This window comes from Apodemus sylvaticus, chromosome 17 (assembly GCF_947179515.1).
Source record: "Apodemus sylvaticus chromosome 17, mApoSyl1.1, whole genome shotgun sequence".
NCBI classification, from domain to species: domain Eukaryota; kingdom Metazoa; phylum Chordata; class Mammalia; order Rodentia; family Muridae; genus Apodemus; species Apodemus sylvaticus.
Genome location: NC_067488.1, coordinates 42,871,788 through 42,883,935, shown reverse-complemented (window position 1 = coordinate 42,883,935; position 12,148 = coordinate 42,871,788). Strand labels below are relative to the sequence as shown.

At 57.8% G+C, this 12,148-nt stretch overlaps 1 protein-coding gene across 3 annotated transcripts in view; it reads right to left on the bottom strand.

Annotated features, from left to right (window-relative positions):
• Positions 1 to 866: 866 nt before the first annotated feature.
• Ptp4a3 (protein tyrosine phosphatase 4A3) overlaps positions 867 to 12,148 on the bottom strand; it is a 33,574-nt gene continuing 22,292 nt past the window's right edge. For 2 of the 3 annotated variants that reach the window (XM_052160504.1, XM_052160505.1), the window contains 5 exons: positions 6,229 to 7,147; positions 4,426 to 4,518; positions 2,902 to 3,032; positions 2,228 to 2,302; positions 867 to 1,284 (listed from right to left, as the gene is read on the bottom strand). In XM_052160504.1, coding sequence (XP_052016464.1) covers positions 1,167 to 1,284; positions 2,228 to 2,302; positions 2,902 to 3,032; positions 4,426 to 4,518; positions 6,229 to 6,369 — 558 coding nt within the window. In that variant the 5' untranslated portion in view covers positions 6,370 to 7,147 and the 3' untranslated portion in view covers positions 867 to 1,166. Of the gene's footprint in view, positions 1,285 to 2,227; positions 2,303 to 2,901; positions 3,033 to 4,425; positions 4,519 to 6,228; positions 7,148 to 9,822; positions 9,929 to 12,148 lie in introns of those variants that run through there. The other variant, XM_052160503.1, reaches the window with a different exon arrangement.

The following is a 12,148-nucleotide window of genomic DNA, read 5'->3' as shown; positions in this document are numbered from 1 at the left end:
ATGGTTTCTGGGACCTAGTCTAGAGCTAGGTGGAGCTTGAAGAGAAACTGGGTCTGCTAAGGCCTGAGACTCATAAGTGTCCATAAGTGTGTTGGTGCCTTAAGACAGAAGGCACATCCACACTGACACATTGTCGTGGTTTGAATTGCCTGGCCCAGGGAGCGGCACTATTTGGAGGTGTGGCCTTAACTGTTAGAGTAGATGTGTCACTGTGGGAATGGGCTTTAAGACCTTCATCCTAGCAGCCTTCAGATGAAGATGGAGAACTCTCAGCTCCTCCTGCACCATACTTACCTGGATGCTGCCATACTCCTGCCTTGACGATAATGGAATGAACCTGTAAGCCAGCCCCAATTAAATGTTGTCCTTATAAGAGTTGCCTTAGTCATGGTGTCTGTTCACAGCAGTAAAACCCTAACTAAAACACACATAGAGCCAGCCTTGTCCCTCAGCTAAGGGAAGAGCCAGCCCACTGCTCAGAACTTAGAAGCAGGGGGTCCTAAGCAGATCCACGTTACATAGCCCACCACACTCAGATCTACCTGTACCCCACACCACTGGTTGCATGAAGGTCAGGGGTGAAGACCACTGAATATTCCAAGTTACACATGCTCTGTCCTGCAGAGGTGATTCAATCTCACCTCCTAATGTCCCAACCCCCAACTGTCACCAGTCCAAGCTGTGGCTCAGTGGTGATTTTTGTGTCAAGAACCTGTAGAACAAGGCAGGGTTGCAGAGCACGATATGGCCACCAGGGGGAGCCATGGAGTCACGCAGCAACAACAATAGGACAGAAGAGATGGAGACCATGGCCTCCCAGGATCCACACCCCACTCCCCGGCTCTGAACCACTCTTCACACACATCCACAGCTCCTGATTTATTGCCTTGAGAGTCCAGAGCACCTGGAAACAAAGGTGCTGGAAAAAGGTTAGGGTGAGGGCGGTGCCCTGAAGCACTGGGCCCAGTGGTTTAAAAACGCCCACCTGCGATACACAGGCCAGGGGGGGGCCTGGGCAGGGGGTGGAGGGGTTGGACAGGACTGGCAGAGGGTCTGGGGATAGCCTCAGAAAGACAGCCGTGGGTACAGACGGGGACAGAGCAGGAGCGCACATAGCCGTTGGCCTCCTTAGACAGATGTAATGAGGTACGGGGCCAGGGCCTGGGCTACATGACGCAGCATCTGGTCTTGTGCGTGTGTGGGTCTTTGAACCTCAGTCTCTGCTTAGGCCGGTACTTCTCCAGGTAGGTGAGCTGCTTGCTGTTGATGGCCCCGCGGCGCTTCCTGCAGACAAGGACAGACAGAGGGTCATAGAGCCTGGCTTGGACACCTTGCCTGACCCTGGGAGTTCCAGACTCTGGAGGCCAGCAGAGCCTTCTCTGTGTGGCCTTAAGTGGACAGACCCACAGGAGGTCTGGGAGAAAATGGGGAGGCCTGGGCTTCGTGAAGGCCGGGGAGTGCACCTCACCCTAACCAGCCTGCACCGCCTCAGTGCTATACAAGAGAACTGAGAGTCTGTGTTTAGTGTTGGTTCTTCAGGTTGTCTACCGGACACCTGCAGGCTAGTAGGCCATACTACTACAGCCGTACGCGGGCCTGCCCCAGGGAGACGAGAGATGGCTGTGCCTATTTCAGGCAGCACAGAGGATATGTCAACACATGGGTAGGTCACACACATGCACACAGACACATGCATACACACACACGCGCACACACATGCACACATACACACATTCACACACTCACACACACACATACATGCACACACATGCATGCACACATGCACACATACACACACATGCACACATGCATGCACGCACGCATGCACACATACACACACCTACACACACATGCACACGCGCGTGCACACACATACATACATACACACACACACACACACACACACACACACGCACGCACACACACACCTACACACACATGCCAAAGGCTAGGGTACAGCGTCAGCTGTGCAGTCTTTGCCCAGAAGATCAGGAAGATAGGCGTCCTCTAGAAAGGCCTACCACAAGGAGGTGTGGCCTGGGAGCATCCAGGGAGGGTAGAGAGAGGGGAACTTCACAAGAATGGCTTCAGAAGTGAGAGGCAAGGGGCGAGGAAAAGCCACGGTGACAGTCTAAGCCCCGCCCAGCTGTCAGGACCCGCTGCAGATTCCCTAGATGCCGCCCCACCCCACCACACCCCACACCCCACCCCCATCCTGGCCACTCACTGTCGGATGAACTGGATGGCGTCCTCGTACTTCATCCCACTCTCAATGAGAGCGAGGGCGACGAGCACCGGAGCCCTGTGGGAGCAAGCAGGGCCGAGGTTACCCGAGACCCCGCACCCCTTCTCATCCCCCTGCCTCATGCACCTGACAAAGACACAGGGCATGAGGGCATGCATGACTGACCTCCCCAGTTCCCTCAGCTGACCTTGGAGGGCACAGACTCCAGACAGCCCAACTATCTGCTCTAGTCTGGCTCCCTCCTGTTCAACCTGAGGGGATGCAGACAACCTCTCTGTGCCTAAGCACCTAGAAAAAGAACCACGAGCATACTGAATGCGTCCACCCCCCAGACCTCCTGCTGTTGGGGCGTCGGGAATGCTCTCCGGCCTGGCTAATTTCCATCTAGTGTGGGCAGCTGTGACTCTCTCAAGCAGGGCTCAGGCCTGGATGACCAGGATGTCTTTGTGGCGGCTCTTTTTTCTGCATGAGGTGCAGTGACTGGATTGGAGCAGGAAGCCCTCCCTGCCAGGCTGTGAAAGAAAGACCTTGCCTGGGAACCCTGGGGCCTTAGGTATAGCGGGTGTGACCCACATCCACATGCACAAAGCAATAAAGTGAGACAGGGGGCACCAGCGGAGCCTCCAACTGCAACATGCACCCCACCCGCCACTCACCTTCCCAGGCCCGCCACACAGTGCACAGCTACGCAGCTGCCCGGGTCATTGTAGAACTTGGCCTTCAGCAGGCTCAGCCAGTCCTCTACCACCTTGCCAGGAGGGGGCGCCCCATCATCGAAGGGCCAGTCCTGCAGAGGAAGAGGCCTGAGGACCTGCCCTCGGGATGTTAGCTTTCCTTCCCTGTCCCTTAGTTCCAGGAGGGTGGCAGAGGCTAGCCCATGCGGAGAAGACTCCAGCTCAGGGTATGCTGGGGCATGGTGTGGGGTACCAACAGGTGAACCAACAGTAGCTAAATGATAGAGAGCAGCTCTTGGGGTCTCCGTCTCCAAACAGAGCAGCTCCTATTTCAGTGGCTGTCCTGAGTCCAACTCATGTCCCTCCTGTGACAGAGGAAAGAGGTCCGCTGGGGCAACCTCGCACTAATTGATGCAGATATACCTTCATCTCATGTTCACATCCCCCTAAACAACCACATTATGGGGGAGACCCGTGAGGCTCCGAATGGTCTGCAGGATCTTACAGGAGGGGTCAACAGGATTCCTCTCAGGCCTGAGAGAGCCCAAGTTCTTCTTCCTCTACAAACTGCTAGGCAGTGGACTGGAGACCCCACCTGACACTGGGTCCTCACAGCGGGGTAAACTAGAGTCACTACTGTGCTGAGGACTGGGCGCCAGGCAGGGCCTCAGCCGAGTCAGCCAGGGTCTGCTGCTCTAGAGGCCTGGTTCACCCAGGCTCTGCACTGGGAAAAGAGGCCTTGTTCCAGGAAACTGGAATAGGCCAGGCTGGAGGTGGCCCCTATGGCGGTCTCTCCTCTGGCCCTCCGAGTACGATGGCCAGTCCCATAAGGCCGCTCCTCTCCTTAGCTGAGGCTCCGGGGTAAGGAAGCCAAGGAAACAGCAGCCAGGATCCCTACCCACGGCCTGAGCACAGCATCTCCTGGGAGCCCCTGCTGCCAGGAGACAGGCTCCCACATGACAGGCAAGGGAGGCTCAAGAGAGGCCCCTGGGAGCCATAGAGGAGCCAGGCAGGCCATGGGCTGTCAGGGTCTCCAGGGCTGTCAGGGCTCAAGCCTCAACCCACAGTGCCAAATACACCCAGCAGGTGAGAGAATCAGCACCATTAGGGGAATACCACTCCCCAGGTGAGGCCCTTTGCCTCTCTGCTAGGGTCCACGAGAATGTCTGACTCCAAGCCTCAGTTGCTCCCAAAAGGAACCACACAGAGGCTCCAGGGCTACCGGTTGCCAATGGACTCCACAGGCCCCAAAGCAGACAAGCCAAGTGCTTCAAGTGACCGAAAATAGCACCAAGTGTGTGTAACCTCCTCAGGGCTAGTCAGAGAAGAAGGGTACAGGAGTGAAGACTTCTCACAGTCATCTGTCCCACACACCAGCACAGGCACAGAGAGATACCTCAGGATGTACCAGGTGACAGAAGAGGCCCTAGCTTCACAGGGAAGAGCCCCAAATCCACTGCCCAAGGCTTAAGGCAGTCACAAGGCCCAGAACCACATGTCCCTCACCACAACAGTGATGCCGTCCTTCTCCAGAGGGGTCTTGTCATAGGTCACTTCACACACGCGCACCACGGTGGTAGCCCCGTACTTCTTCAGGTCCTGGGGTAGAAAGAGGGAGAGATGGAGCAGTTCAGAACCCAGAACGGCCTCCAGCCCAGGGTTTTGCCCCATGCTGTGTCCCCACAGGCCTACCCTCTAGAACTCCCAAACAGAGCTGTGGTCCCTCAAGCTGCTCCCCCCCCCCGAGATGAGCAGATTTCATAAATCAACTAGGAGGGTAGCCTGCTGGTGCTTCCGGGTCACCTGTCCCTGACCCACCTGAAGAAGCGAAGGGGCACACCCATACTCACTAAAACGCACAGCTCAGCCGCTGCCATTCAAGCCCCTCCTGTCCTTCCCACCTCTGCAGCACTTAGGACAAATGGTCTTGACGGCAAAGCCTGGGCCTCCAGATAAAGCCACTAGGTCCCTAACATGGTAGACTGGGCCTCAGACTCCTTCCTGAGCTTCAAGGGTGGGTCCCTTCAGAGTCTCCAGCAGGCAGACCTCAGGAGTTTGGACCTCAATGCCAGTTGGGTGGCACCACTCAAATACCACGGGGGAAGCCCCGTTCCTCCTGAGAAAAGTTCACTCAGCTCACAGCCAACACGGAGTATTTATAGCCACAGCCACAAGCAGGGCCAGCCTTCACCTACCTGCTCCCAGTGGATATTTTGGGAGTGCTGAGGGATGATGGTCGGGCTGACCATGTGATAGGAACAACAGACCCAGCAAGGCCGGGACCCAGCTATTCTAAGAGTGCAAGAAAAACAAAAAACGAGGCAATGTCCACCTCAGAGACCATGCTGCAGGGTCCGTCAAGGAGAATGCCACCACCACCAGGTGCTCAGGACTCAGGCCCAGCCCTGCTCACACCCGAAGGCCTGATCAGATCATGTTTACACTGTGGTCCCTGACCCTGGCCTTGACTTTAGTCACAATACCTTCATTCTGGTCACACGCCGATCCCTTGTCCTGTCACTCATGGTGGTTTTGTTTGTTTGTTGTGTTTGTTTTGTTTTGCTAGCCCCTCATCAGGCCCTGCTGTCACAAAGGTTCTCAACTGTGAGGCGGCAGTCTTCCCTGGCGTAGCACCCAGCGACGGGTGCAGAGCCCAGGCTCCCTGATTTAGGGTGTCCATTGTCTTCCTCTATGCAGTCTTTCCTGTTTTGATGCCCACGAGCCCACGGGGCTTAGCTCGTGCCACAGAGAAGAGGACCAAGAACGTAGAGCCACAAAAGTCCACCCCACCAACTGCCCAGCATGCAGCTGCAGACTCTGCAAACGGCTGCAGATCTACAGCCAGGAGCCCTGCCCAGGGTCCCCAGCAAGGCCATGCTGACAGCCCCCTAACTCTATTCCCCGACACAGGCTCAGGAAAAAAAAATGCCTGGTCACTTCTAGGGGTGCAGTGAGAGTGGGTACACACTACAGACACCTGTGGACTCTCCGTACGTCACCTCTGCAGACCGCAATGGTCACTCTCCGTTCCCTAAGGCTGCCTAACGCGTGAGCTTGTGGGCTGGAGTAGCCACGGGGTAGCTGTCCCAGTCCATCTTCCATCTGCCCATCTCCGAGCCATTTCCCCATCAGCCCTTCCCTCCCCAGTTCCTGCAGAGGCTGAGGTCATCCAGGGTCTGGACAACCACATCCTAGACAATGTCCATCCCCTGCCCCAAGCCCGAATGCTGCCAGTCCTCGAGGAAAGCAGCTGACCATTAGCACCCATCACACCCTGAGCCACGCGGAACCCCCACCCAGCTCACTCACCTCGATGAAAGTACTGAGGGTGGCATTGCTGGGGTTGTGGGTGATCAGGAAGCGCATGTGTCGGTAGCTCACCTCCACCGGCGCAGGCCGGTTCATGCGGGCCATGCCTCCTCCGGGGACCCAGAGAGGGCTAGGCAGCATGGGCTGCACGGGGGGTCCCCCAGCCCCCCACACCAAGTCCAGTGAGATCCCCGTGCTTGTTCAAAAAGAAAAGACTTCTTAAAAACTCGCCCCTACGCCCCGCACAAATATTGTGCAAATACTTGGGAGAGGGAGAGCAAGCTGTCCGGTGGTGGATAATTCCAAAAAAACCCAATTCTAAAAAAGAAAAGGAAAAGAAACAAACACACCCTTCCCCCACCCCACAGCAAGATGGGCAGCTCCAAAGTCCTGTCCCTCAGAGTGGAGAAGTTACAAGGAGGCAAAAATAAAAATAACAACAACCGAAAAAACGGAGCAAAGAGAACTTCGGGTTGGTGACTCTGGCCACAGAGCAGTGTGTCCTCCTCTATGGGGCCGTCGCTGGAGACACCCTCTCTGCATCGGTGGATAGAGGAGTGTCCCCTTTGGTCAGAGTTGGGCCCCAGCAGTCAGGACCAAAGGGAAAACCAACTTGAACTCAACCAACTCTGGCGGCCCTGGGCCGTGGTGTGGGCAGGCAGCCTCTGATCCGGTCTGTCACGTTACCCCATCAGGGAACGGCAAGTCCTGGAGAGGGCCAGCGGGCTCAGGCAGCAGTGCTGGCCTCCGGCCTGGCAGCAGAGGCCATTGGGAGGCAAGGGCAATGGTGAGGGCCAGAGGTACACGGGCCTCCTCAGCTCCTCAGCGGCAGCACCCACGATGTTGGGAACGGCAGAAGTCAGAGCTGCCCTTCTGGGGCTCCTCCATCAATCCCACCCTGGTCTTCAGAAGGCACAATCTATGGGAGAAAGAAATGGGAGGCCCTCAGTTTCTCCATGTGAAACACAGAAGAACAGACAGCTCCTGCCAGGGCTACCCCAGGCCCTTGTGGTGACAGAAGAGCCACACATAGCCACCGAGATAGCGTAAAGAGGGTATCAGGGCTCACCCCAAGGAGCATGTGAACCCCATAAGCGAGTGCACCTATGGCAACAGAAGCCAAGTCACAGAGCCTGGTCCCCCATCTCACAGCCCACGAGGGCAGTGGGCCTTCTCTTGGGACTGCTGGCCCCAGCACAATGTACAGCTCGGATCATTCTGCAAGGGCAGGTCTCAGGGAGGGTGGCTGCCAGAGGGGCAGGGGCTGAGCGGCCTCAATTGCTGCCCCTCGGGCTTTCTACAACGTCTGCCCACAGCCACAGCTTCCTGGGACTTGCCAGGCATTAGAGGTAAACAAGACGTTCTGCCTTGCAAGAGACCAGAGGCCAAGGGGCCAGCTGCCAGGCTCATGCCAAGGAGGTGACAGCACAGGTGGCCAGGAAGGGAGTCACACCGTTGACAGGACCCAGGGGAAGGACACTACTGGAGGACATCAGCCTCAAGCCGTTCACCCCACCTTCCCTGTTGCTAATATACTAGTTGCAAGGACCCAAAACAACAGCTAGCTCCCTGCCACCCCTGGACGGCCTGGGAGACCTTGGGCTTGTCACTGGCCTCTCTGGACCCGGTTCCCACCTACGCAGTGAGGGTTGAACAAGATGGCACCACAGTCCCTTGGGCTATGACCCAGTCGTTAGCAGAGCCTGAGCCCCTGGACTCAGCCCATCTCCTACCCGGCATTCACCTTTCCCAAAAGAAGGTCCCTTCTGGACCCCTTCTGGAAGAGCTCTGCCCAATACCTCTTACCTCTCTGCCTCTGCCCCAGCACCCACTTCGTCAGCTGCCCACAAAGCAAACCAGGCCCTTGGAGCCTCAGCCCAGCACAGGACCCTGGACTCTGGTCCCGAGCTTCAGGCACAAGCCCCACTGTCCAAGGCTCAGCTGTACCGGATCGCACAGAATCCTCCCTCGCCACCTTCTATACCCGAGAACAGCTCCGCACTCCACTCCAAGTCAGTGCCATGGCTCACAGGCCAGTCTTTGCCACCATTTGGAAAGGCTAAGATGGAGGAACACCTTGGAGGAGGGCAGAGAGGAGTCCGTGTCTGCTTTGGCAGGCCAGGTTCTCAACCCCCGTGCATGCGGAGCCACGACTAGCCCAGTGTAAGCAAGGAGAGCCTTCTCTCACGCTATGACACAAACACCCAGGGCCTCCCGGGAGGGACATCCCAAGTGTGCACGCTGCAATGCCCTTGTGTATAGAGGAGAAGAGAAGGCCCCAGGAAGCCAGAGAACACTGGCAGGCTCCCGGAGAGCTGACTGCACCTATCAGCTACTGCAGGGGTTGGGGCTGGGTTGTAAGACTCTAGCAGCAACAGAAGCACCATGGAGCAAAGGAAGTCTGAACCCCCTATAGTGCTCCCCCAGGCCTGCGGGGATGGAGCCAGGGGTCAGGTGTAGGTGTGACCAGGCGGAAATGCATCTTCCAATACCCACACAGTTCACTGCAGTCTGGACCACACCCCTAAGCGTGGGCAAAGAGGCATGCCCACAGCACAGCGTGCCTGAGTCTACCCAGTCTCCACCACATGGTAGCTGTCCCCCCAAAAGGAGCCCCTTCCTTGACACATCACTCTCCTTACCCCCCCCCCTTTGGAGACAGTGTTTCTCTGTCCCCTGTCCTGTCTCCTGCAATGCACTCTGTAGACCAGGCTGACCCCAAACTCAGAGATTCACCACCCGGCTTAGCCTTCCTTGTGCTAGGATTAAAGGCATCTGCCACCACGCCCAGCTGGACATATCACTTCTATGGAGTTGAGAAGCTGGGAAAACAAGATGGGGGCGCGGGGGGGCGGCGCCTCTACCTCTACTGCATTCAAGCAGGCCTGACCCAAGGCTTGTGGGCCCACTGGCTACCTACACCCCTATCCCAGCAGCTCTAGGAGCTGAGTTCACCTTGCCTCACCACTGTGGGTCCAGGCACTCAGTGAAGTCACCACACCCTCCCACCCCTCATACTTAAGGACCCTACTACGACCTGGACCCTTCTCTATCCCGGCTCAGCCTCCTCTAGCTGTATCCTACCCACATGTTTGTCAAGACCCATTTCTGTCCCTGTTTGCCAGAGGAGGACATGGGCCAGAGGGGCGTGGAAGGACCTTCTCTGGATCCTGGCCAGCCCCGGCTGTCCAGACACCCAAGTTTTCTCAACATCGAGTCTAGTTATCGGGAACACTTGAACCCCAAGAAAAAAGAAGACAGAGAAGTTCACAGAGGCCCCACCCTCGAGTGATGCAGTGGGAGTACATCTAGCTTCAGAAGGGACCTAAATGGGACCCTGTGTGACACTCGGGAGTCAGGGGTCACAGTTCAGGGCTCTGTGCCGTCAAGACAGATAAGGCTGCTCCGTGGGTAGACTGGGGACCCCAAGGACCCGTGGTGGGGCGTGAGGAGGGCACACAGCTCCCGGACCTCAGCGGGGCTTCCCACCCAGCCCGCCAGGGAGCCGCCATCCCGTGCAGGGCCCATCCCAGTAGGGTTAGGATTCGGGAGCGTCCTCGAGGCCGGGTCCCCGCCGCCCGCAGCCCGGCTCACCCGCGCCCGCAGGCGTGCGGCCGCCTCCATGCGCCGGCCGGCCGGGCCGGGACCCGCGCGCGCCCTCCGCAGCGGCGCCGGCTCCGGGCGGATGCCCGCCGCCCCGCCGCCCAGCTATTTATAGCGCCCGGCGTCACGTGGGGGGGCGGTGACCGGCGGGCGACCCGACTCACAGCGGCTCCCGCACCTGCTGCCTAAAGATAGCACGCAAACAAAGGCGCGTCCAGCAGAGGAAGAGGAAGGAGGAAGGGAGAGGACCACCGCCGACCCGCCTGCCATTCCCCTCTGCATCCTGCTGGGCAGGAGAGCTCCCTCTGCAGAGGGGCCACCACCCTTCCAGCTCTCCAGCAGCTCTCCAGCTTCATAGGCATACACTGAGCAGCTACTGTGTGTGTGCTCAGCACAACTAGCCCTCACTTCACCATAAGTGCCACCACTCCCAGGCCACAGCGGAAGAAACTGAGTGAGGCACTGAACCTACGCGCATCCTCGAGTCACACAAGAGATGGGAGCTGACTCTACACAGGCTCATCTCCAAGGCAACTGACACCCACCCAGCTCTTCTGAAGCCTTCCAGGGCACGCCCTGGGCAGAATCTTCTCCTGGACTCCACTGACCAGAATCCTGGGTCTGTCCTGGGGCATCCCAAGGAAGAACCCTGTGTCCTCCCATCCGAGAACGGAGGCAGATGTCAGTCCACACCTGCCCCAGTGGCTGCATCGCCCTGGGAGCCTTCTGGGCTTGTTGAGTTCCGGCTCCCAGGATCCCCAGAGGCTTTGCCTTGCTGGGAACTCTGGCTCAAGCCCTGCTCCCAGACAGAGGCCTGGCCCTGCAATCAGTAGTTGGTGCTGGGGAGAGGAATGGTCCCTGAAAGGCTGGGCCTGAGCCAGGAGAGGGCATGCTCCTAATACTCCCAGAGAGAAGTCTCATTAGCCGGCCTTGCACAGCAGAGCCTACTATCCCCCATTCTCGCCTGGCCTAGGTTAGTAGGGCTGATAATATCCAGACTGGAGCATCCCACCTCAGCCCCATCTTGGCTCACCCCCCCAGAAAGCCAGGCAGCCACCTGAGATCCCCAGAATATACCACCCTTATAAATCCAGCACAGGAACTCCAGACCAGTCCCATGGTCCCAGCTGTTCCACTAGCTCCTATCCTGACAGCAGATCCTGTACCCTCCACAAGGCACCAGCATCCGGCAACTCAAGGGATATTGAGTAGATTGTCCAAGTCACCCAGCCAGGAAACTGGACCATGCTTGGAGATTTGCCCAGCCCCAGAGACGCTACTGGTCCCAGTCCCAGGTGGGCAGGAGAAAGCACATCAAACCATCCCTGGTGGCCCACCCACCAGTTGTCTAGTGACAGGCCCAGCAATTTTTGAGATACTGCACCAGCCAGGGCTGCAACCGGGGCCCCCAAGTGACACCCCCACACACAGCATGCTGGGGCCTCTAGCTAAGCCTGGGGCACCTGCTACAGCTGGCAGGGCCCCAAGCCTTTCGGAGAAGTCTATATATAACACACCCAGAGGCTTCTTGGAGCCCTCCCAGAGCACCCATCTCTGGGGCCAGGAGGGGAGATCCTAGCAGGCTCCACCCACACCAGTCCCTAGGAACCCATCCAAAGCTCTTCCACCCCTGTGCCGGGCAGTTCCAAGGGTGCAAGCCCTCACAAAACAGACTCCCTAACCCCATGCTATCCCTAACCCCCTTGGCCACGTGCCCAGTCCAGGGAAGGGATCCCTAAAGGGAAGAGGAGCCTAGCACTCAGCTCCACCCATACCCCACCTCCCACCCAGGCCTGGCACCAAGAAGCTCCCACTTGTTTATGGAAGGAACAAGTGACCCGGCGTTCTAGGCAGAGGGCCAACTTGGGGAGCCACCCAGAACCTATCACTAGACCTTAGCCCTCGAGATCTTGGAGAACCTCAGAGGAAGGGACACCCATGCCATCCTAACAGCAGCTCCATGCCTTCCAAGTTGGAGCCACTATGTCAGCTCCCCGAACTTAGTCCCTCAAGGGCCATCTGAACTATGCACAGAACAGGGACCACAGGAGAGCTCCAGGTGGCAGATGCTCTAGAGGGCAGGGTGGGCAGGGCGGGCAGGGAAGGGTTTCTGAAGAAGGTGACCCAAAGGATAGGTAGACATACTCCTGGCACCTGCATTGACCATCTGCCTGATGCCCTGTGCCACCTGGGACCAGTGCTGGCCTCTGCTGAGCCTAAGGCCACCTCTATAAATGGACACACTGCTAGAGAGGGAAGCCACCTTCCAAGGTGGTGCCAGCACCCTGCATGCCATGGGCTGTGACCTGGAAACAGA